The sequence below is a fragment of the Hemitrygon akajei genome, chromosome 2 (genome assembly GCF_048418815.1).
Source record: "Hemitrygon akajei chromosome 2, sHemAka1.3, whole genome shotgun sequence".
Lineage (NCBI taxonomy): Eukaryota > Metazoa > Chordata > Chondrichthyes > Myliobatiformes > Dasyatidae > Hemitrygon > Hemitrygon akajei.
Genome location: NC_133125.1, coordinates 147945953 through 147971766, shown reverse-complemented (window position 1 = coordinate 147971766; position 25814 = coordinate 147945953). Strand labels below are relative to the sequence as shown.

At 44.4% G+C, this 25814-nt stretch overlaps 1 protein-coding gene across 1 annotated transcript in view; it reads right to left on the bottom strand.

Moving 5' to 3' along the window:
* LOC140716737 (uncharacterized) overlaps nt 1-25814 on the bottom strand; it is a 251627-nt gene that overhangs the window by 49503 nt on the left and 176310 nt on the right. Inside the window, 13 exon segments of the mRNA XM_073029546.1 lie at nt 2254-2307; nt 2402-2455; nt 2629-2682; nt 5509-5616; nt 7188-7241; nt 9819-9872; nt 18981-19088; nt 20054-20161; nt 20946-20999; nt 23417-23506; nt 24568-24675; nt 24781-24834; nt 25448-25501. Of these exon segments, the coding sequence (XP_072885647.1) occupies nt 2254-2307; nt 2402-2455; nt 2629-2682; nt 5509-5616; nt 7188-7241; nt 9819-9872; nt 18981-19088; nt 20054-20161; nt 20946-20999; nt 23417-23506; nt 24568-24675; nt 24781-24834; nt 25448-25501 (954 nt within the window).

Genomic DNA, 25814 nt, shown 5'->3' with positions numbered 1-25814 from the left:
CCATTCCTCATAAGACATGTTCTCTAATCTGGGCAGCATTCTGGTAAATCTCTTCAGCATCTTCTCTAAAGCTTCCACATCTTTCCTATAATGAGATAATCAAAACTGAATGCAATAGTCTAAGCACATCCTGGGTAAAGCCCTGCCAACCACTGAGCACATCTACATAAAACTTTGCTGTAGAAAAGCAGCATCCATCATCAAAGATTCTCACCACCCAGGCCATGCTCTTCTCTCACTGCTGCCATCAGACAGAAGGTACAAATGCCTCAGGATTTTCACCACCAGGTTCAAGAACAGTTGCTACCCCTCACCCAAGAGGCTCTTGAACAAAAGAGGGTAACTACATTCTATTTCTGCTGTTCCCACAACCAGTGATATCACTTTAAGGATTCTTTATCTTGTTATTTCATGCTCTTGTTATTTATTGCTATTTATTTATATTTGTATTTGCAGAGTTTGTTGTTCATTGATTGAACCTGGTTACAGCTACTGTTCTTGTTTTGCTGAGTATGCCCACAGGAAAAAGAATCTCAGGGTTGTATGTGGTGACATGTATGTACTCTGATAATAAAATTTTACTTTGAACTTTGAAGAGTGGTCTAACCACAGATTTATAGACCTGTAACATTACCGCACAGATGTTTCTTTTCTCAAGGGAGGGGGACTGAGACTAGATGATATGGTCCTCCAATAAGTGGGTACCCATTTAAGACGTAATCATAGAACTGTAGAGCATGGAAATAAGCAGTTGAAACAATTTTGTCCACACCAACCAGGTGTACCCTGCTTTATTAACCCCATTGCCCAGCACTTGGTCCATAGTCCAAAGCAATTCAAGTGTTCATCTAGAAAAAATTTGAATGCTATCAGTGACCCGGCTTCAACCACTCACTCAAAGTCATAAGCCATACAGTATAGAAACAGGCCTTTCAAGCCTTTTCATCCATGTTGGCCAAGCTCATCCCATATTCCTCAAAATATTTCTTATCCATGTGTCTGCCCAAGTATATTTTAAATGTTATTATTGTACCTGCCTTAACCACTCCTTCTGGCAGCATTTTGCAGCCAGAGAGATCTTGGGGTCCGAGTCCATAGAACGCTCAAAGCAGCTGCGTAGGTTGACTCTGTGGTTAAGAAGGCATACAGTGTATTGGCCTTCATTAATCATGGAATTGAACTTAGAAACCGAGGGGTAATGTTGTAGCTATATAGGACCATGGTCAGACCCCACTTGAAGTACCATGCTCAGTTCTGGTCACCTCACTACAGGAAGGATGTGGAAACCATAGAAAGGGTGCAGAGGAGATTTACAGTGATGTTGCCTGGATTGGGGAGCATGCCTTATGAACACAGGTTGAGCGAACTCGGTCTTTTTTCCTTGGAGCAACAGAGGATGAGAAGTGACCTGATAGAGGTGTATAAGATGATGAGAGGCATTGATCTTGCGGATAGTCAGAGGCTTTTTTCCAAGGTTGAAATGGTTGCCACAAGAGGACACAGGTTTAAGGTGCTGGGGAGTATGTACAGAGGAGATGTCAGGGGTAAATATCTTACTCAGAGAGTGGTGAATGGGCTGTCGGCAACGGTGGTGGAGGCAGATATGATAGGGTCTTTTAAAAGACTATTGGATAGGTACATGGAGCTTAGAAAAATAAAGGGCTATGGCTAAGCCTATTAATTTCCAAGGTAGGGACATTTTCGGCACAACTTTGTGGGCCGACAGGCCTGTATTGTGCTGTAGGTTTTCTATGTTTCTATACCGCACTCTGTGTGAAGAAGTTGCCCTTTAGGTACATTTTAATCTCCCTTTAGACCCTCTAAGTTCTTCATTCCATAATAGGTCCTTCATCTCATTATCGTCTTTAATCAGCCTTTCTGTAGACTTGAAGGCTCCAAATATTCATCCCCTAACTTTCCCTTGATACAGAGTCAGTACAACAGGCTCTTCAGCCCATCTCATCCATCCAGACCAAGATACCTACCTGTGCTAGCCCCATTTTCCCGTGTTTAGCCCATATCCTTCTAAACTCTTCCTGTCTGTTTGCCTGTCCAAATTTTTTCTAAATGTTGACATTGTACCTGACTTTACTATTTCCTCTGGCAACTCATTCCATACACTCGCCACCCTCCCTTCTTTAAAAAAAAATCTTATATGTTTCTCCCCTTCTGTCAAGCCTTCCTGTAGCTTGTGAAGAACAGAAGTACAAACACCAGCCCGGTCCTCCAGAGGCTAGTTTGTTGACAGCTCACCTTCTCACCGAGAGCCCCTGGGTTTCCGATACCACCAGGAGGACCTTGGGGACCCTGCAAAGGAAAACAATGCCAAGAATGAGGTGGGGAGAGTTGGCTTAGGGATTTCCAAAGTGAATTGAAACGAGTGAAGAGAAACTGAGCTCACATCTGCTCCAGATGGACCAGCTGGACCTCTTGGGCCTGGGGGGCCTGGCGGACCCTGTGAAGTGGAAAGAATGAGAGGTCAGGTGACTGTCTCTTGTGGCACTGCCAATGAAGTCTGACAGTACAAAGCAAAGTGCATGCTTTCTCCTAACCAATGCTACAACACAGTAACATTTGATTCACCGATATGACCATGCCAATAATGCAAGAAATCAGTGGGATACTCACCATGGGACCAACGTCACCAGTTTCACCCTTCTCCCCTGAAGGCCCGGGCATTCCCTGAAATACAAAACAATAAGTCAGAGAATCCCTGAAACCAGCACCCTTAGACCTCACAATCTACTTACCACAAAATTGTGCTGTGCAAAAGATACAGTACAGTACACACAACGGCATCAAACTGAAGACAGGGCAATCATTGGGTAACATGTCACCTTATAGATAATGAGGAAGATACTCTTGGGCTACTTGCATGTCATTGATTATGAGTGGAAAGGAATGGTTGATGGAATCTAATCCCAATAAATGTAAGGTGATGCTTTTTGTGATAATAAGGCTGGAACATACACAATGACTGCAGGAGACATACCCGCTTCTCACTTAATTATTTATCTATCTAGTTATTTGTTGTTTATTTATCTGTTTGTTTATTTGTTCACTCATTCATTCTAACATAGGATATTTTTCAATCTTGTACTGCCCTGCAACCAATTTCATGATGTATGTCAGTGATAATTAGCCTGACTCTCTTTCTGATGCTGACAGAGGTATATTGAAGAAAAGAGGGATTTCAGTAGACAAGGATCCCTGAAGGTGACAGCACATATTGTTAAAAGACCATCTTGCACACTTAGCCTGGGCATAGATTATAAAAGCAGTGGGGTCTTGGAACAACTTTATATAACATTGGTTAGACCACAGCTGGAGTACAGTTTGCAGTTTTGGTCACCACACCTGCAGGAAGGATGTGACTGCACTGCAGAAGGTACAGAGAAGATTCACCTGGACATTAACTGGGATGAATTGTCCCCTCAATGACAAGTAAGAGAGAGTTTGGATTTGTTTTCCTTAGAGTGGAAGAGGATAAGTGGGGAATTGATTAATGTGTAGGATATTATGAGGGCCATGGATAGGAAAAGTAGGAAAACTTGTTTCCACAACACAGAGGTGGACCAAACTGAGAAAATAGCTTTAGGGTATTGGATAAAAGGTCAGGCAGCATCTCTGAGAATAAAGGATCATCAGCATTAAAACAGGAACTCTGTTTTGCTTCTCACAGATGTGGCCTGAACTGCTGAGTATCTGTTTTTATTCTGAAGTTCATCTCAGAATCGAGGGAGGTATGAAGATTATGAGTGATCTGTTACAGTGAGAAGGGTGAGGGAGGTGTCCAGCCCAGTGATACTGGTGATCGGGCAGCTTTCACTGGGTCGTATGCTAGTGTAGCAGTTAGCATAATGCTTTACAGCACCAGCTGTAAAATCGTAGTTCAATTCCCACCGCTGCGGGTAAGGAATTTGTAAATTCTCCCCATGACCACATGAGTTTCCTCCAGGTGCTCTAGTTTCCTCAAATATTCCAAAGACATATGGGTTAGGGTCTGTTATTCCAAAGATGTATGGGTTAGGGTCTGTGAGCTGTGGGCATTCTATGTTAGTGTTGGAAGCATGGTGGCACTTGAAGGATGCTCCCAATACATCTTCACACTGTGTTGGTCATTGATGAAAATGACACATTTCTCTGTGCACTTGAACGTTTCAAATTATGTGTGACAAAAAAAAGCTAGTCTTTAATTTAAACTTTATACAGATAGAGCCTGTGGTGGGAACCACCATGGTGGCTTGTATACATACAGTTCTGACTGGGAGAAGACAGCTGATTACCGTTCAACCATCTCAGCTTTGGCTACTACCTGTAAGCTTTGCGTGTGGAAATTTTGTCTCCTAGAGGAGAGTATATGTCTGGAATTCACTCCCCCAGAGTTTGTTGGAGATTATTAGCTATACTTGGATCACAGATTCACAAATTTGTACAGCATAGAAACAGCCCCATAGGCCCATCAAGTTTATGCTAACCATCATTCCTATTTATATTCATCCTACCTGTCCGCACTAATGTCATATCCCTCTATATCCTTTCCATTTAAGTACCTGACAAGGTGCCTCTCAATTGCTGTTCCTGTTCCTGCCTCCAGCACCTACTCTAGCAGTCCATTGCCAATACTGACTATAGGGTGATAAATGTACTCTTCATATCCCCTTTAATCTCCTCCCTCTCACTTTACACAGAGTCTACCACAGCATGATGTTGATGAGTTGCTAAGATGGGGAAAGCAATGGTAGTTGGAATCTAATCCCAATAAATGGATTTTTGGAGAACAAAAACGTTTCCAGTACAGTTTTGGACAGGTTCAGTCGTCACTTTCTGTCAGGGATAGATAAATATTTTAAAGACCTGAGAATTGTACAGAAGAGGAGATAGACCTTGGGTAGATCAACCATGATCAAATTGAACGGTAGTGCAAGCTTGAGGGGCCAAGTGGCCTACTCCTGCTATTTTCTTGGAATCTTGTGTACAGAAATAACCATTTTTATTCCACACTTTATTCTGGATTAACTGAAATTAAATTCCTCAGGTGGGGTTTGAACTTATGTTTTAAGATTCATCTAGCAGGCCTAATTAAATAAAGAAACTGACTATTGGACAGAGGACAAATCCAATCCTAACTCTCTCCTATTGGATATCTGCACACTACCCCTCCCCCACCCACCTGCCTACAGGAAGTCTCATTTACTCTCTCTGTTGGATCATATACAACCTTCCCTAGCTGGATTACTGAACCCATTTCTCCAGCTTCTCCTCCAAATCTTTCCTCATTCCTCCTTGAAGTTCATCCCCTCTCCCCTCTCCTGCCCCCCACCCCAGTTTCTCCTGCACAGAGTATGCTCCAGTTCAGTTCTCCCAGGTCCCCACATTGAACCTTCACCTAGTCCTCTTCAATTTTCATCACATCATAACTCCAGAACAATCTCATTCCATCATCCCAGCCCCAGGCATGCTACCATTTAATATTCCCAGCCCTACCCTTCCACAGCAAATACTCACCTGCAGACCAATTGGACCTGGTGAACCCGGGAAACCTCGTGGACCTTCATCGCCCTTCTGTCCAAAGTGACCTTGCTGACCTCGTGGTCCAGGCTCACCATCTGCGCCCTGAGGGAAGATTCAATCAATGGTGAGGGAGTGCCAAGCCTTGAGAAAGACTGGACCCCAGCAACATCCAAGTCCCTAATCAGCCCTCCCCTCCCCAATGCACACTAATGTAGCATTCTCCCAATGGCTTTGCAGGAAGCCTCAGGTACATCTGTAGGCAGTAACCACTCCTGTTCCTATTGGAGACACTCTAGGGACCCTTGGTCCACACACTGACTATCCTTGCAAACTGCACACAGAGATGTTCTGATTGGACAAGATACTGAGAGCTTGGCCTAAAGTGGAGAACACCATGAAACAACGGAGAACGTGCCTGAGCATGATCCATGGCATGGATGGCATGGAAGGGCAGAGACAACAGTGCCAGAAGTATTGAAACTATCCAGGGATTCAAAGGGCATTCTGAATATTGGAATGCACAAACCATCAACAATTATCACTGTGCATGACAGGAACTTTATTCAGTATTTAACTGTGACTTCCATTACAAAATGTCATATTTTGGAGGAGGGGAGGGTAATAGTGAAACTCACTTGGGGTCAAAGCAAGTGCTGACTCTCACCCAGTGACTGTGTAAGATGAGCACTCAAATATACGTCCCGAGTAGATGTTGAACTCTGCATGAGGGAGTATTATCAACAGACACTGGGGATAGAGGGGGGTAATGTTAAACCCTGCCCACCCGCAATCTCACCCTCCCACAGGTTTTGCGGATGTGCTAAACCTGCAGGCTCATGGGTACAGGAGCAATGCTAATCCTTCCACACTGGTACAAGGGGAGAGGATGTTAACCTGAACACTGGGGTGTGGGGGGGGGTGGGGTTGGTGTTAATCCAAAGACAATGGTTACAAGGTGTGGCATTAACCCATACTCACTGGTTTTGGGAGTAACTTTAACTGACACTTACCAGTAGTGGGGATAGCATTATCCAACGCTCTCCAGTACACAGGGTAACACTCGTGATTTTCTCCCTTATTCTTGCTACAGGAGCAATCATTAACTCTCACACATGGATAGGTGAGGGACATTACAATAACCCTCATATTTTCTGTGACTACCATCAGAGCAAGGTAGAGAGTTTGAGGGTGAGCTGTGATCTATCAGATGTCATTCGGAACTGCCTTCTGACTGGGTCCTCAGAACCTCGCAGCCTGGCACAGAACTTTACAACCAAAGGATGGTGAATATACTGTACATCGTTGGAACTACGAAGCAAGACCTACAATGAGAAATTAATCACTTAACTTTCAGTATTTGCTGAGGGACAAGCATTGCCAAGGAACCTGAGGACCTCTTTCCTTCGGGAAGAGATGTCTGGTGTTTATTTTACATTCATTTGAGAGGACACTGAAGAGGCTATCTAACAGTTCAACTCAGTAGCCATGCTCTGGCAGTGCAGCAGCCCCTCAGTGCCTTGCTGGGGACGACAGGTGCACTATGTGCCCAACTCTCTTATGTGCAATGCCCTGATTCAGATGCAGCTACTGAGTGAAGGCACACATTGCAGCCATTAGCAAGCAGTCACAGAAGGTCTCGGGTAGCATTCCATCTCCACAGAAGTGATACTTACGGCAGGACCTGGCTGCCCAACAGGACCAATTGGACCAGGAGGACCTGGTGGACCCTGCACAAGAAAAAACACACAGAGTTATCACAAAACCAATGATCAGAAAAGATTGCTCACACAGAGAGATTATTGTCCAGCCATGCTAAATCATTGCAGCCAGGAACACTACCTCAATATCCATCTTTTGCACAACTTCTTATTATAACCTTATATTTTTTATGTCTTGCACTGTACTGCCGTACAAAACAATAGATTTCATGATATACGTCAGTGACAATAAGCCTATCTGGAATTCACTACCTCGTCCAATTGACATTTCTTTTTCCAAGACCCATAATTTTATTTAAAACAATGGTCCATGAACACATGAACACTGTGTCACTAATCCTCTTTTGCACTACTTATTTGTTTGTTTGTTTGCTTTGGGGTTTTTTTCATTCATTTACTGTAACTTAGAGTTTTTTATGTTTTTGTACTGTACTGCTGCCGCAAAACAACAAATTTCTTGTCATTTGTCAATGATGATAAACCTAATCAGAATGGAGACCCAGTAGATGTGAATGGAGAGAGGGAAGAATGTGGAAATAGTGGACTTGCTCTGATCCTTCACCATTCAGTGCTTATCGCTAACTGCCCTCAGGAAAAACAGCAGTGAGGCAGCACCTGAACCCTGTATTAGACAGGAAATGTGGAGATTTTTGACCCAGAAAGGATGGTTGCAGAGCAATAGATTTAGTTTGTGGTAATTCTTCTTTACAGGTGCTCAACTTGACCTTCCGGTAGTAGAGGTCACAGGTTAGGAAGGTGCAGTTGATGAGTTGCTCTGTTGGATATTAATGATGATGCACATTGCCACAGTGATGTGTGTGGGGGGTCCCAATCAATGTGTTCTCCATCCATGGAAGTGCAGAGAATCCCATGACATCACAAGCCACCCTCAGGAGAGTTGTTGTGAATACCCCAGCAACCAAAGAGCTCTTACTGTTTCTATGGTGCATACACATCTGCAGTACTGGTCACCAGTGACCAGCTTTACAGCACATTCCAAGGCAGCAATGCATTGAATGCCATGTAGTGAAGGGTAGGGGGTTTAGAGATTAAAGTGGAGTTGGGTCATTGCCTGAGGCACCAGCTGCTTCAATACCTGAGGGTTTACATCAGCTAGTACAATGGAATCTTTAACAAATGCTTTAATAGATGGAAAATAATTATTCCTTACAAGTTAAATATTAGAATGCTGATTAGATTACGCTGCCCTTCTGAAGGCAGAAAGTCACTGAACTATGCCTCACTGAGGAAACTACTACCCACCAGGTTTCCACACATCTCACCTACTCACACGCGAGCACCATCCACAAAACTTTGAAATTGCAGTGTTCCTCAGTACTCAGTACCTTCCTAAGGTTTGATTATAGAAAACACAGTGGCACAGCAAGCAGAGCAGCTCCTCACTGTTCCAACATCCAGAGTTCAATCCCAACCTCCAACACTGTCTGTGTGCAGAGTCTGCATATTCTCCACCTGCCACCCCCATCACCCTGGGTGCTCCAATTTCCTCCTGACTCACAAGCCATCCTGTTAGGTAAGTGAATTGGCTTCTGTGAATTAATCCTCAGGTGTAGGTGAGCAGTAGAATCTGGGGGCGGTTTATAGCAATGTAAGAAAAATAAGATCAGTATAAATGAGTGCTTGAGGGCTGGCATTAACTTGGCTGGCTGAAGGCTCTGCTTCTGTGGCTCATCATCTTTTCCCTTTGCCTCCACTTCTATGGGTAATAATAAGGAGCGAGACGAAGAAGATCAAGAGAACAAAGAACTCATTGTGGACTTTAAGAGGGCGCAGATGATCCATCCACCTCTGCAAATACATGGCTCCTCTGTAGAGAGAGTTAAGTGCACCAAGCTCCTGGGAGTTCATATCACTTGCTCCTGTCTCACCTAGTCCCTTAATATCACCTCCCTGAACAAGAAGGTATAGCAGCACCTCCACTTCCTAAAAAGATTGAGGCAAGCAAGGCTTCCTCCCCCCCCACCCCCCATCTTAACTGTGTTTTACAGGAGCACCATTGCAAGCATCCTGACAAGTTGCATCTCCATCTGATATGGGAGCAGTCGAGCATTGGACCACAAGTCCCTACAAAGGACAGTGAGAACAGCTGAGAGGATCACTGGGGGCATTTATCAGGAGCACTGTGTCTGCAGGGACCTTAGAATTATTAAGGATCCCACCCATCCATCCAGCATCTTCTTTGACTTTCTACCATCAGGTAGGAGACTACAATGAATTAAAACAAGAATGGTTAGAATGAGAAACAGTTTCTTCCCTCAGGCCATTGGGCTTCTGAATTCCCTAGCACATTGTATTCAAAGTGTCACTGGTTAATCTGTTCCGAAACTTACAATATTTAATACTAATGCACTTTAGTTTATTTATATGTGACTCATCTGTAGATTTTATCCTTACCTTCATAAGTTATTGTGTGATATGTGTACTACTGTGCTTTACATCCAGGCTTGAAGAAACTTTTGTCTCCTTTCTATATACATTATATGGTTATATACATTACATACATTATAGGCATGCACATAATTAAATGACAACGAACTTGACTTGACTTGAGATAGATATACTCACATGTTCACCTTTGTCGCCCTTCCTTCCCTTATGTCCATGTTCACCAACTTCACCCTAAAAAATAAGGAGACAGAAGCAAAATCCTTAGTTGCCTGTGGACATAGGAGGGTTTTGCTCAGACATCAAGTGCAAGCAAATCCTTTGTTGCACACCTATGATCCCAGTACTTGCGTCCAATGTCATTCAATGAGCAACTCCAAAACATAGACGCACATGTAGATGACCATCAAGAGGAAGTACAGAAGCCTGATGACCAACAGACAATGTTTAGGAACAGTTTCTTCCCCTCTACCACCAGATTTCTGAATGATCCATGAACACTACCTCTCTATACCTCTTTTCCACTCCTTATTTATTTTTTATATTTATTATTGTAACTTATAGTAACTGTTTATGCCTTGCACATGGCTGTTTCAACAAAACAATGAATTTCATGACATATGTCAGTGATAATAAAAAACTGTCTTATACTGTGCCTCACATCTTCAGTGACCCAGATCTCTGGCACCATCTGAGTGTGGAGTTTGCACGCTCTCCCTATTACCATGTGGGTTTGCCCTGCATGCTCTGGGTTCCTCCCACTTCAAAAAGGTATGCAGGTTGGTACATAATTTGCTGCTGTAAATTAGCTCCAGCATAGAAAGTTGGGTGGCACAGTGGCTGCGTGAGTGGATTGTTTACAGGGCAATGTAAGTGCTGTTAAATGTTCTGAGAGCTGGTACTAAATTGATGGGCAAAATGTTTCAAGATGTAAAATATAATATGAAATAAGTATTGCCCAAGCATGCAACAGACTTATAGGTAGTTCTGTTTCATAGACCTTACCACTTACAGCACAATCCACCCCTTGCAGTTCTGGTTGTTGAAAATGTTTTGTTGCAAACACATCCTAACATTGACTATAATTCTTCCTGGGTACCAGGGCAACCAGTGCTTGCCGATGGCTACAGAGCAAACAGCTGGCTACAAGCAAGACCGGGTGTTGTATTTAACTGTGCTGCAGGCTTGATGGCCTTCTTCTGGTCTTATTTTATTTGCTTCCATAAAATGCACATAGGTCTGTGTATATACTGGAAACAAGGGTGTTATTAAAATGAAATACATACAGTAAGTACTGGAAATGTAGCACGGAAAGTCAAAATCTAATTTCAATATGGGACGTGTTTATTGCCCATTCCTTATTGCTCCCAAGAAAGTAGTGGTGAGCTACCTCATTGAACTGCTGCCATATGCATTAAAACAACTGAGCTGATCTATTTCAGAGGGAACCACATCAGCAGGTCTGGAATCACATGTAGTTTCATAGAGCAAATGTAGAATCTTTGGAATTTTTTTAGTTCATTCAAGAGATGTGGGCTTTACAAGCTGATCCAACATGTAATTGCTGTTTGCTATATATACACAATTAACGCTGGGGGAACTCAGCAGGCCAGGTAGCATCTATGGAAACAAGTATAGTCAATGACTCAGGTTGAGACCCTTTGTCCTGATGAAGGGTCGCGGCCCCAAAACATTGACTGTACTCTTTTCCACAGATGCTGGCTGGCCTGCTGAGTTCCTCCAGCATATTGTGTCTGTTGCTTGGATTTCCAGCGTCTGCTGACTTTCTCTTGTTTGTAATTGCCCTTCTCTAGTTGCCTTTGAGGAGGTGGTGCTGAGCTGCCTTCTGGAACTGCTGCAGTCCCTAGGGTGTGCGTACAGCCACAGTGCTGCTAGGGAGGCAGTTCCAGGACATTGACCCAGTATTAGTGAAGACACAGGAATATATTTCCAGGTCAAGATTGGGTGGGTCCTTGAGGGTGACTACCAGGTGGTTTTCCCCATGCTTTTGTTGCCTCTGTCACTTGTGCTGGTAGAATGGGTGGCTGGTTTTGAGGATGTGTCTAAGGAGTCTCAGTGAGTTGTTGCAGTGCATCCAGTAGCTGGTACACATTGCTGCTGCTGCTGGAGTAAGTGAATGGTTACAGATAGGGTTGAACATGGAGGGCTGATTTCCTCTCTTGACTGTTCACTTGCCTTATGATCACCATTACTGATACTACTTCTTTCTTTAACAATCAAGGTTTTTTTTGTGAAGTAAATCTGCTCTGATAGGAATTGAACTTGCATTTCTTGCCTCTGGGTTACCAAGTCAGTAATTGAATGAGTGTGCCACTACCATATAAACCAAAACATGGTCAGCATCATCACACATCAGCAAGATCAAACAGGACTCCACCTTACAATCCCTGAGTAAAAATGCTGTTGTAGGACTGGAATACAGAGATGTCCAGACAACAGCACAGAAGCCAGCTGGACCAAATAGGCTCTGATGCTCTACAAGTCTCCTCCCAAACTTTACACTCAGTGACAAGGTATCGGAGTGAACATATCACGTTTCATATCCCTCAACCTGTTTACCCTTCATGCATCCATCCAGTCCCCTACTGGATTTTCTGTGACTATGAGCAGCCCCTATGCACTACCTTTCACATGCGCCTCTCCACCTACATAGTCATGTAAAATAATCCCGTTTCCCTCCTCACTGCTATACTCCCCGATCGCCCCCTTACATCAGGTATGACCTCAGCAGGACCCCATGGAACGTTGTGCAGTAACGATTTTCCCCATTTCCCACCTGTGAATACTCCAGTACCTAATTCATGGTAGGCTTTAGCCACTGAATCTTGAGCTGAAATCACTGACATTCAGAAATGATGACCAGTAATAATGATGCAGAATGCACTGCTCAATGTGAGGGGCTACCAATAGTTCAAAATGCTCATGGCCCTAAAAAAAAACTCAGGTCTGTGCGCATACATAGACCCAGCTCCAACATATTGTCTTAGAGCAAACACACACAGTCCCATAAAAATGCGTGCTTCCATAACTGCAAATAATGTAAATATACAGTGCCTTTTGCATAGAGTGTAAGCATATAGTCCCATATACAGGTGGGACAATATTGGCACTTTCCTTTTACCCAGAGGTTCAAACCTCTGTATGTGCACAGTTACAACCCATGCAAATGGTGTAAATACACATTTTCATAAATGTACAGGGTACCTACACAGGATAACAACAAACCACCCAAAAGACGCTCAGGCTCAATCCACAGATGCGGACAAATACTCCAGGTTAGATATATAGGGTTTGAACAGTCACATACAAATCAGGGCACACATACGCAAAGGGTAAAATTAAAACTAATTTGAGAGACACTAATAGCAGATGAATTGAACACATATTTGCATCGATTTTCATTGTGGCAGGTGACAGCAACATGCCAGAAATCCAAGAGCATCTGGAGGCAGTCGCTGTTACCGCAGAAAAGATGCTTGGGAAACTGAAAGGTCTAAAGATTGGTAATTCAGCTGGACCAGATAGATGACACCCCCAGGGTTCTGAAATAGGTACCTGAAGAGATTGTGGAGTCATTGGTAGAGATTTTTCAACACTCATGTCATAAATGGTTGCAGCGGACTGGAAAATTACAAACGTGACCCCATTCTTTCAGAAGGGAGGAAGGCAAAAAATACAGGAAATTACAGGCCAGTTTGCCTGACTTCATTGGTTGGCAAGTTATTAAGAGTCCATGATTAATAATGTGGTTTTGGGTTACTCAGAGGCATATGATAGGCCAAAGTCAGTATGGTTTCCACAAGGAGAAATCCTGCCTGACAAATTGAATGAAACTTTTGAGCAAACAACATGTGTGATAGACAAAGGACAGTCAGTGGATGTTGTTTAGCCTGATTTCAGAATGCCTTTGACAGGTTTCCACACATGAGGCTGTTGAACAAGATCAGAGCCTATGGTATTACAGGAAAGATACTAGCATGGACAGAATATGGACAGAATATTACAGGAAAGATACTAGCATGGACAGAATATGGACAGAATATTACAGGGAAGATACTAGCATGGACAGAATATGGACAGAATATTACAGGGAAGATGCTAGCATGGACAGAATATGGACAGAATATTACAGGAAAGATACTAGCATGGACAGAAGGCAAAGAGTGGGAACAAAGAAAATGTTTTCTGGTTGGCTGCTGGTGACCAATGGTTGATGCTGCTGTCCACTACTTTTCACGTTATCTGGTAGATAGAATTGATGACTCTGTGGCCAAGCTTGTTGATGGTACAAAGGTGTTGGGGCAGGTAGTATTGAGGAAGGAATTGAACAGATTAGAGAATGGACAAAGAAGTAACAGATGGAATATAATGTGGGAAAGTGCATGGTCATGCTCATTGCTAAAAGGGATAGAGAGATATTCTAAATAGTCGGTGAATTCAGAAGTTAGAAATGCAAAGAGACTTGGGAGTCCTCGTGCAGGATTCACTAAAATTTAACTTGCAGGCTGAATCAGTAACAAGGAAGGCAAATGCAATGTGGCAGCATTCATTTCAAGTGGACTAGAAAATAAATCAAGTTTTGAATGCTGAGGCTTATAGTGCATTGGTCAGCCCTCATTTGCAGTATGATCTGGCATTGGAAAGTGTCTAATTGTTCCCCACAAACATTCGATGTGCTAAACAGGTTTAGAGGTGGTGCCCATCTGTCCGCACTCCATGCCAGTAACAACGGCACTTCTCGACGGCCACATCAGGTGGCCAGTTACCGGAGGCCAACCAGTGATCTCTAGCACTAGGGTATCACTGCGTTTACGTGACTGATGACCTCGCGTGGATAATGAACTCACGTGCGTTCTAATTCAACAGTGGACGTGACAGGGAATGAGGAAAGGTGCAGCTGACTCATATCGTTTCATATTGCCAAATCATATTGTTTCCTCGTGGCCCAGTAGCACATGCTTTGCGGCCCGGTGGTTGGGGACCATTGCCTTTACAATAGCGTTGGTGAGAGATAGGAACAGACAAGTTAGAAAAGCGTTCAACTGGAGTAAGGGGAATTATGAGGCTATCAGGCAGGAAATTGGAATCTTAAATTGAACACAGATGTTCTCACAGAAAAGTACAGAGGAAATGTGGCAAATGTTCAGGGGATATTTGTGTGGAGTTCTGCATAGGTACATCCCAATGAGACAGGGAAATTATGGTAGGGTACAGGAACCATGGTGTAGAAAGGCTGTAATAAATCTAGTCAAGAAGAAAAGAATACCTTACAAAAGGCTTGGAGAGCTAGGTAATGATAGAGATCTAGAAGATTATAAGTCTAACAGGAATGAGCTTAAGAAGGAAATTAGGAGAGCCAGAAGGGGCCATGAGAAGGCCTTGGTGGGCAGGATTAAGGAAAACCCCAAGGCATTCTATAAGTAAGTGAAGAGCAAGAGGATAAGATGTGAAAGAATCTTATCGTTTATGTGAAAGGTGCGTGACAGTGGGAAAGTGTGTATGGAACCAGCGAAAATAGCAGAGGTACTTAATAAATACATTACTTCAGTATTCACTATTGAAAAGGAACTTGGTGATAGTAGTGATGACTTGCAGCGGACTGAAAAGCTTGAGCATGTAGATATTAAGAAAGAAGATGTGCTAGAGCTTCTGGAAAGCATCAAGTTGGATAAGTCACCGGGACCGGATGAGATGTACCCCAGGCTACTGCGGAGGCAAGGGAGGAGAATGCTGAGCCTCTGGCGATGATCTTTGCATCATCAATGGGGACAGGAGAGGTTCCAGGGGATTGGAGGGTTGCGAATTTTGTTCCTTTATTCAAGAAAGGAGTTGTGTTAGCCCAGGAAATTCTAGACCAGTGAGTCTTACCTCAGTGGTTGGTAAGTTGATGGAGAAGATCCTAAGAGGCAGGATTTATGAACATATGGAGAGGTATAATATGATTAGCAATAGTCAGCATGGCTTTGAGAAGGCCAGGTTGTGCCTTAGGAGCCTGACTGGATTTTTTGAGGCTGTGACTAAACACATTGATGAAAGAAGAGCAGTAGATGTAGTGTATATGGATTTCAGCAAGGCATTTGATAAGGTACCCCATGCAAGGCTTATTGAGAAAGTAAGGAGGCATGGGATCCAAGGGGACATTGCTTTGTGGATTCACAAGTGGCTATATTCTGCATGGAGGTCAGTGACCAATGGAGTGCCTCAGGGATCAGTTCTAAGACCCTTCCTCTTTGTGATTTTCATAAATGACCTGGATGAAGAAGTGGAGGAATGGGTTAGTAAGTTTGCTGATGACATAAAGGTTGGAGGTGTTGTGGATAGTGCGAAGGGCTGTCAGAGGTTACAGCAGGACATTGATAGGATGCAAAACTGGGCTGAGAGTTGGCAGATGCAGTTCAACCCAGATAAGTATGAACTGGTTCATTTTGGTAAGACAAATATGATGGCAGAATATAGTATTAATGGTAAGACTCTTGGCAGTGTGGAGGATCAGAGGGATCTTGGGGTCTGAGTCCATAGGATGCTCAAAGCAGCTGTGCAGGTTGACTGTGTGGTTAAGAAGGCGTACAGTGTATTGGCCTTCATCAATCGTGGAATTGAATTTAGGAGCTGAGAGGTAATGTTGCGGCTATATAGGACCCTAGTCAGACCCCGCTTGGAGTACAGTGCTCGGTTCTGGTCACCTCACTACAGGAAGGATGTGGAAACCATAGAAAGGGAGCAGAGGAGATTTACAAGAATGTTGCCTGGATTGGGGAGCATACCTTATGAGAATAGTTTGAGTGAACTCGGCCTTTTCTCCTTGGAGCAACGGAAGATGAGTGGTGACCTGATAGAGGTGTATAAGACGATGAGAGGTATTGATCGTGTGGATAGTCAGAAGCTTTTTCCCAGGGCTGAAATGGTTGCCACAGGAGGACACAGGTTTAAGGTGCTAGGGAATAGGTACAGAGGAGATGTCAGGGGTAAGTTTTTTACTCAGAGAGTGGTGAGTGCGTGGAATGGGCTGCCAGCAATAGTGGTGGAGGCAGATACGATAGGGTCTTTTAAGAAACTTTTGGATAGGTACATGGAACTTAGAAAAATAGAGGGCTATGGGTAAGCCTAGTAATTTCTAAGGTAGGGACATGTTCAGCACAAAATTGTGGGCCGAAGGGCCTGTATTGTGCGGTAGGTTTACTATGTTTCTAATGATATAGGCTCACCAGCCTATAATTCCCTGACTTCGTTTTAGAACCTTTCCTAAACAATGTAACAACATTAGCTATCCTCCAATCCTCCGCCCCTTACCTATTGCTAAAGATGTTTTAAATATCTCTGCTAGGGCCTCTGCATTTTCTGTGCTAGCATTCCGCAGAGTCTGAGGGAGCACATTGTCAGGCCCTGGGGATTTGTCAACCCTAATTTGCCTCAAGACAACAAACAATTTATACAGTGCATGACCTCACTGCTATTTTGCCTCTCTTCTATAAAGTGTATCCATCTCCTGAGTAAATACAGATGCATAAAATTAATTTAAGATCTCACCCATCCCTTTCAGATACAGATGCAAAAAATTCACCTAAGATCTCCTGCATCTCTTTCAAGATGGGCATCAAAGTAAGGGCATTAAAAGTTTTGGGGAAAAAGCAGAAGAATGGGACTGTGAGGGAAAATAAATAATCAGCTGTGATTGAATGGCAGAGCAGACTCGATAAGCTAAATGGCCTAATTCTGCTCCTGTACCTTATGGTATTATAGTCATGACTGTACAGACACTGCATAAATATAGGGTCTGAGCAGATTATTCCTTAAACACGCTGTCTCCTCCACAAACAGGCTGTGAAAGTGCAACCAGAAACTTTACTACAAACTCATGTTTTTTTTAATGTTTTACAACCCGATCTAATGACATTGTGGAGGCTGTGCTGTGTACCACTCTGGAAATTAACCCCAGCTTTGTGGGCCTAAGTCACTGTTAGACTACAGACACAATATTCCTATCAGGGCACCCTGGGATGATCCCTTTCACTGCAGCATGCTCCTCCTGGAAAAATATAAATGAATGAGGTCACCCAGCTCTGGAGACACCAGGATAAGTTGATCTTCCAATAGCGTCAGATTAACACTTCCAACAGGTAGATCAAAACCCACTGCTCATAAACCTCAATGTCAATAACCTAATGAATGGGATTTAACACCATGTCCCTCCATAATATCCCACTGTCCCAAACACCGTTGCATCTTATCTGCTGGAGCTCCAGTATGGACCGTCGATATCACTGACCCTTATCGATTACTGATCAAATCCAGAGCTAACTCCCCAACCTATCACCCAGCCTTGATCAATCTGGTCTTCCAACTTCTCTCCTCTCAGCCACCCCTCAGGATCCCTAGGCTTGCCTATAGACTCTTGACAAGGACACAGCAGACAGCCCGCTTCAGAGTGCCCTGGAATTTCAAGGCAACAGTCCCAGCCTCTCTCATTGACAGACAAACCCTGAAATCCCAGGGACTTCTCAGCCTATTCCCAGCTTTCTGGAATGCTAACACATTGGACAGAGCCCACATCACTGCCAATAACCAATCACCCCCTTTCAGTGCCCAATATTTCATTCTATTAGCAAGGATTTCCTGATATACTACCAAACACCCCTTCTTCAAGTTCCTAGGTGTCAATATGCTGCGGGGCCAATATTCTGGGCCAAGCACAAAGACAAAACCATGAAGAAGGTGCACTTCTTTGGAATCTTTAAGAAAATTCGGCAAGTCATCAAAGACTCTGACAAGTCTTTACAGATGTACACACGAAATCATTCTGATTGGTTCGATCAAGGCCTGGTATGGGAACTCCAAAACGCAGGATAGCAAGAAGCTGCGTAGCGTGGTGAACTCAGCCATCACGGTTACACCTCTCCCTGCCTTTGAGAACATCTGCAAGAAATAATGTCTCAGGAAGGCAGCTATCATTCACCATCCACACCATGCCATTTCTCGATGCTGCTATCATGCAGCCTGAAGACTACTTCAATGTTCAACAACTGCCATAAGCTTCTTGAACCTACATAAGATCCTTAACACTACTTTTTTGCTCTATCAATCTTGCACTCACACTGCTGCTTGAAGAATTTATGTATCATTTATGTTAATTTATGTTACCTCATATCTGTCCTTGTCTTGAAGGATTACTACGTATATCACATTTATACCCTGACTATGTGTGCCTTGGACAACAGTAAACATGAACCTGAACTCCCCCCACACCATTACTTTGGATATGTGGAATGACTCTGATTGACGTATCCCCAGAGAGTCTGTGGTAACTCCGGTTGTGGGCCTTACCTTGTCACCATCTTCACCGGGACCTCCTGGAGTCCCTGCAGGTCCTGGGAGACCTACAGGGCCCTGGATGCCATCTCGACCAGCTGGTCCAATTGGTCCTTTCTCACCCTATGTCCAAACAGAAGAAATAATTTGCAAATGTTGGAGACAGTACATAGACACATACTGATAGTGATGGGACAACCACTGTTGTTACATATCTCCCAACATGGTTTCTTTGTACATCACTATGAACAAGATGTGCATCACCCAGCCTCTTGCACATGAGAGAATTGCAGTGATTCCCCACCCAAGAGATACACTCAGAATAGGCACAATACTCTCACCAAACAAATAGTAACCTTCCAAACCACTGGTCCACCCTTACAATACCTACAAGCAACCACTACCAAAACTGCAGGGCATACCTACTGATCTAAACTGATGGTCAGCCCCTCAAAACCGATGGTCAGCCCTGAAAACCGATGGTCAGCCCCTGTAAACCGATGGTCAGCCCCTCAAAAATGATGGGCAGCCCCTGAAAACCGATGGTTAGTCCCTGAAAATGATTGTCAGTCCCTGAAAACCGATGGTCAGCCCCTCAAAAATGATGGTCAGTCCCTGAAAACCGATGGTCAGCCCCTGAAAATGATGGTCAGTCCCTGAAAACCGATGGTCAGCCCCTCAAAAATGATGGTCAGTCCCTGAAAACCGATGGTCAGCCCCTCAAAACCGATGGTCAGTCCCTGAAAACCGATGGTCAGTCCCTCAAAACTGGTGGTCAGTCCCTGAAAACCGATGGTCAGCCCCTGAAAATGATGGGCAGTCCCTGAAAACCGATGGCTTGCCACTGAATACAGATGGTCTGCCCCACCAAGCCAATAGTCAATCCCACCAAAGCGATTCTCAACCCCATTAAACTGATCATCAATCCCACCAAACCAATGGTCAATCCCACTGAACCAGTGGTTAACTCCACCATTCCAATGGTCAACTCCACCAAACCATTGCCACACTCCCATAAACTATTATCCATGCCCTCCCTTCTGAACCAATGGCCACATGTAGCCTGAAAACACAGCACAAGCACTCACCGGCACTCCTTTCTCTCCGGCAGGCCCGGGTGGTCCCTGAGGTCCTGGACGTCCTGGGAGACCAATGGGACCACCTGGTCCTGGCTTCCCTCGAACACCTGGTGAGCCCTAGAGATGAAAATATGAGCGACTGGTGATGAGACAGGCAGCAGAAGAAGATAATGTAACACAATGAAACCTATCGATCACTACCCTTTCAGATGGAAACAGGACTACGAATGATTCAGGATAACACTGATTTATAAGGGAGATGTAGGAGGTAGGTGCCAGGAGTGAAGAACATTAGTGCTTAAGAAAGTCTGATCCAGAGGGTTTCAAGGAGATTCATGGCACATAGAATAATGAGGGCCCAAGATAAGGAGAGCAAATAATTTGCAGCACAGTCAATAGCCAGGAAGATATATTTAATTAACAGAATAGATAGGTGAGGGAAGTTAAGGGGAAAATGTTTCCACCAAAGAATGGTGGAAGATGGAACTTAATGCCTAAAATGGTGATGGAGCCAGGCATCCTAATCACAATGAAAAGAGCTTCTGCATGGGCAGCAGAGGTGCTTTTGATGCCTGGAATGTGGAGCGGGGAAATGGGATTAGGCTGCACCTTTCTGCCTGGTGGCTGAATAGGTTAAATGGCATGTTTAATATGTAGAGAGTCCTGGTAGTTGCCATTTTTCCTTTAGTTTCTCTCCCATTCATTTTTAAGACATGGGCACCATTAGACAAGATTTATTACCTAGTACTGGTTGCAAATTCAGGGGAGGTGTGGGATTTCAGACTGCTGTGGTAGGGTTTGAACATGGGTCTCTGGATTGCCAGTCTGGTAACTTAACTTTGATGCCATTGCTATACCCCAGGTTAGTCAGAGGAGCAACAATCTCAAGGCTGGTACTTACAGCTGGACCGGGTGGTCCTGGTGGCCCCTGACTGCCCTTCAGTCCACCTCCGCCCTGCAAAGAATGGAGAAAGGAAGGAGTGAAGTGCATTGTGTGATGTATCATGTGGATCAACTGATATGGCAACTGCTTTGCCCAAGGTGGGAAGAAACTGCAGAGAGCTGTGGACACCAGCAGCACCTCACTGAAACCAGTGTCCCCTCCATGGATTTGGACTGTACCTCACAGCCTCAGAAAAGTAGCCGAAGTAATCAAAGTCTCCACCCATCCTGTACATTCCCTCTTCTCCCCTTTTCCACTGAGTGGAAAATACAAAATCCTGAAAACGCGCTCCAGGCACCAAGACAGTTTCTACCTCACTGTTAGAAGAATAGACATTTGTATTGTATGATAAAGATGAACTCTTGACCTCACAATCTACTTCAACATGACCCGTGTACCTTATTGTCTGCCGGCACTGTATTTTTTTTTGCCTTTCCCTCTGTATGACTTTGATTTAATGATGCTCTGAAATGATCTGCATGGACCATTATATGTTTGTCACTGTACCTCGGCACATGTGAGAATTAACCAGTAGAAGCAGGTCACTGAAGGCCTGATCTGCTGATCAAACCATCAACAGGTCAAACCTGTGACAATAGGATTAATTATTCTGAACAACACTAAACCCACCTCAGCTATTAAACACAACCGGCAACCTCTTGCACTTGCATGGGCTTGTCTCTGATTGTGCTTTCTCCACTAATGTCTTGTCTGCCTGAATGAATACTTGTACTTGATGTACAAGTACAATGAAGAAACTTTTTCTAACGGTATCACAAACATGGAGGCAAAGACAACACACAGAATATAAATTATGAATAAATTATACAAGATGGTGAAGATATATCTTTTATTTCTCTTCAACATCAAACATAATTTATGTATAATTTATATTCATTATACTTGTATATCACTGTACTTCTGCATATAACAAAAAACTTAACCTGAATATAATAAGCACTAGGTCTTATATAACAGGACGCTATGTAAACTTGTGTGTACAGAAGTGGAGGTATTATAAGTTCCTACACTACACTCTGTTATGTTAGTCAGATATGAAGGAGCATTGATAGAATTGTTAATAATTTGAATTCAACCGATGTAAATATGAAATACAATCCCTCACATTCAATGCATTAAGTCATATTGCTTTACAATTCAAAGACCGCTGTGTCTCAGACAGTGTTAGAAGTGGTTATGGAGTCTAAGACCATGCAGTGGGAATAGGAGCAGTTGGCTGCTGCTCACAGTGGGAGAAGCCAGCTGGTTCCTTGAAGCAGCAGGTTGAAGGGAGTTTTCTCGTCTTCATATAATTTCCACAGATGCTCTCCATGACTGACTTTCACAATTTACTCATAGCAGCATGTTCTCTGCCAGTGGCCCTGAGGCGGTGGAGCGTAACGATGATGGGATCTCCATGAGTTGTGCCCTCAGCTGGGCTCCAGTCTGATCCAAATCTGAGCAATGCTGCCCAACAAAGGAAAAGGATTCAAGAGAAAGAGAACATTGGAGAGGAGAGGTGGGTGTTGAGAGGAGTAAGGGGAGACATTTTGGGGAGGAAAGAACTGAGGGGAGAATTGAGAAGAGAGCTGTGGAGGAGACAGAGTTGGGAAGAGAAAATTGGGTGGGGAGAAATATGTGGGTGAGACACGGTTGGGGAGAGAATATTCAGGGAGAACGGATTGACAGAGAGATAACGTTATGGGAAATAATTGGGGAGAGAGAATTGTGGAAGAGTGGGTGGGAGAGAGCAGTTTGGGGAAGAGTGTGTTGAGGGAGAGTGGGTAGGGGAGAAGGTTCAGGAACATGGGTTGGGATGAGGGTCGGGGAGATGGGTCGAGGGAGAGGAGTTGAAGGAGTGGGTGTTTAAGGAGGGGCTAGGGAGAGGGGTCAGGGAGAAAGGTTGAGGGGAAGGATGGGGGAGAGTGGTGGTGAGAGGGGTTGGCGAGGACATTATGGTCAGGGTTGTGGAAAGGTGTCTGCAGTAAAAGTGTTTGAGGACGGAGTTGGGAGAGGGAATTGGAGGAAGGGATTCAGGGGAAAGGAGTTGAAAGAGATGGGAAGAGGGTTGGCGAGTGAGTTGGGGAAAACGGTAGCGTTGAGAGTGAATTGCAAAATAAAGTTGAGGAAATCATTTGGGGAGAGTAATGGGTCAGGATTTAAGATATGGTGGGGGAGAGAGTTTTGGGAGAAGTGAGGGTTGGAGGAGAGAGTTTAAACGGAACCAACTAAGGAGGGAATTGCAGGAGAATTGCAGTAAGAGTTAGAGGGAACAAGTTGCAGATGGAATTGAGGGAAGGAAGTTGGGAGAGTGAATTCTGGGGATGGGTGATACATAATGATTGAGGGAAGAGAGGTGGGAGGTGGGTTGAGGAGTTGAGTCTTTACTAATCACTTTCACCTCCAATTCCTCCCATCCATTTACTCACCGGAGTTCCAGGCAATCCAATCTCACCAGGGAAGCCCCTCAGACCGGGAGGTCCGATTTTGCCTGGGCCACCAGGAGGGCCAGGGTCACCCTGTGGTAGACAAGAGGTAGCAAGAGTTTGTCAACAGTATCTGTACTTGTAGATCTATTACAGTGGACAGCAGTGTACGGAACTAGTAACAGGTTAACAAAGCCTAATGAGGGAAAGGAGGAACACTAAAGAAAGAGAGACTATTGGAGATAGACACTACACAGAGATACTGATAGATACAGAAAGATAGAGAATGTGAAGGAGGAATTAGAGTAGGAGAAAGAGAGAAAGGTGGAGAAGGAAAGGGAAAGTGTGTGGGAGAGAGGGAGAGAAGGAGTTGAGAAAGGTGGAGAGAGAGGCAGGGAAGAGGGGGTAAGAGAGAGGGAGGGAGAAAAGAAGAGGGAGATGGAGAGAGCAAGAGAGAGGGAAAGTAGGGCAGAGGGAGAGAGCAAGAGAGAAGAGAAGCAGAGAGAGAGAGATGATAAATGGAAACAGAAGGAGAGAGAGAGGAGAAGTCTCAGCTATCGATTGAGGTAGAGACAGGTAAGGAGTGCCTAACAGATGGCCAGATGGAGACAAGAAGAATGGGAAAAATGACGTTGTGAAATAAAAAAGAAATAAAGTCTGGAATACAGAGAAAAAGAGAGAGACAGATATCACAGATTTGTGGATACTGTAGTACTTCAAGACAGATGAACCATCAGAATTCGCAAGTCTAAGGCTCAGTAGCAGAAGCTCCCTGCAGGCCTTGTGCTCAGAGCTGGGCAGAGGTATTAACTGTATGGGGTAGAGCACTGATTCAATGGAGGAACTTGCCCCCACCTGCTAGTGACGCCACACACCAAAATCACTCTCAGCCCCTACCACCTTGCCCCCGCTCAGCACTAATCCTGTCACTGACTCAGAGTTCCCACCATTGCAGACGGGCTGGGAATATCCCCCTTGCTTGATCTTTGCAACCATATTCCAGTATAACAGTGGTGATTGACAGTTACTGAGACCAACAGTCTGCAAGGAAGAGAGACAGCCTCAGTACCACTGATCAACAGTTGGACATGCACACCCCTGCAAACATGAGCCATCTCAACCATCCCAACCACGCAGGCCTGCAGTCCTCTCACCTTCGTGCCTTCTTTCCCAGATGGTCCAGATAGTCCTTGTTCCCCAGGGGGCCCAGGAGGACCTGGATGTCCCCTCTCACCCATTTGTCCTGATTCACCACTGGAGCCCTATGGGAGAAAGCCAGCAAGTCACATTAATGTCAGAAGTTAAGGCAGGATCAAGGAGGATGGGAGGGAGGTTAGTGAGGAGCGGACATGAAAAGTGGGACTTGCCTGAGGTCCAACCACACCAGGAGGCCCAGGTGGGCCAGTCTTGCCTTGGAAACCCTGGAAACCGGAGTCGACACATCACCAGGCATTGTTCATGCACATGCAAGAATGAGAGAAGTCAGCCATGAGGAAAAGCCAGCAACACATTTGAACCTAGCCCTCTCACTGCACAATACATCCTTCAACTCCTGGCCTACTGAAAGATGTCTTCCAAGCTAATCATTTAACCCAATGAAATGTTCCTTGGTAAACCCTTGGAACATTAACTGTCCCAGTGAGATTCTTCACTGTAGTAACTTAACTCTCACAATAAAACCTTCCCTGGGCTGTATCAACCATCCCACTGAACTGCTTCTCTGTAGCAAATGCATTCTGCAGGTAAACCTTATACCAATAGTGCATGACCCAACCCAACTTAATCCCGTTCTCTAATCAGTGAACATTTCCAATAATTCTGTACCACTAGTACACTAACCAATCAACAAATATAATCTTTCTCTATAATCAATGAATTCTCCCAATAAACCTCATCCCCCCCAGCACATTAACCAACCTCAATAAAATGCTTCCCTGTAACACACTAATGTTCCCAAAAAAAAACCAAGAAATCCACCCTTCCTGTATAATAATCTCCCAGTGCAATGGGATACTGCATTCAGGTTACACTCACCACTTCTCCTCTCTGCCCAGGGTGTCCAGGCACTCCGTCCTTTCCTGGAGGTCCCTGTCGAAGAAAGGAAGTCGAGTTGGTATATCAGATTATCATCCACCCCCCTCTGCTGCCACACTAAAATCACTCAGCAATAGCGAAGCAATCACAGGACACCCAGCAAGCATCTTTACCAGCAGCCTTGAGCCACAGATGTGGGTGTCCATAAGGGCAAGGGTGGGTGTCTCTGAACGGATGTGTGTTCTGCAGCTGTAGCCCACTGCTGGAGAGGCACCACTTCTCCAGGGTGAACTCCCCCGATCATCTCAGTCTGTCTCCAGGCACACTGACCCGTCATTTTACAGAACACTCCACCCCAGTCTATTTG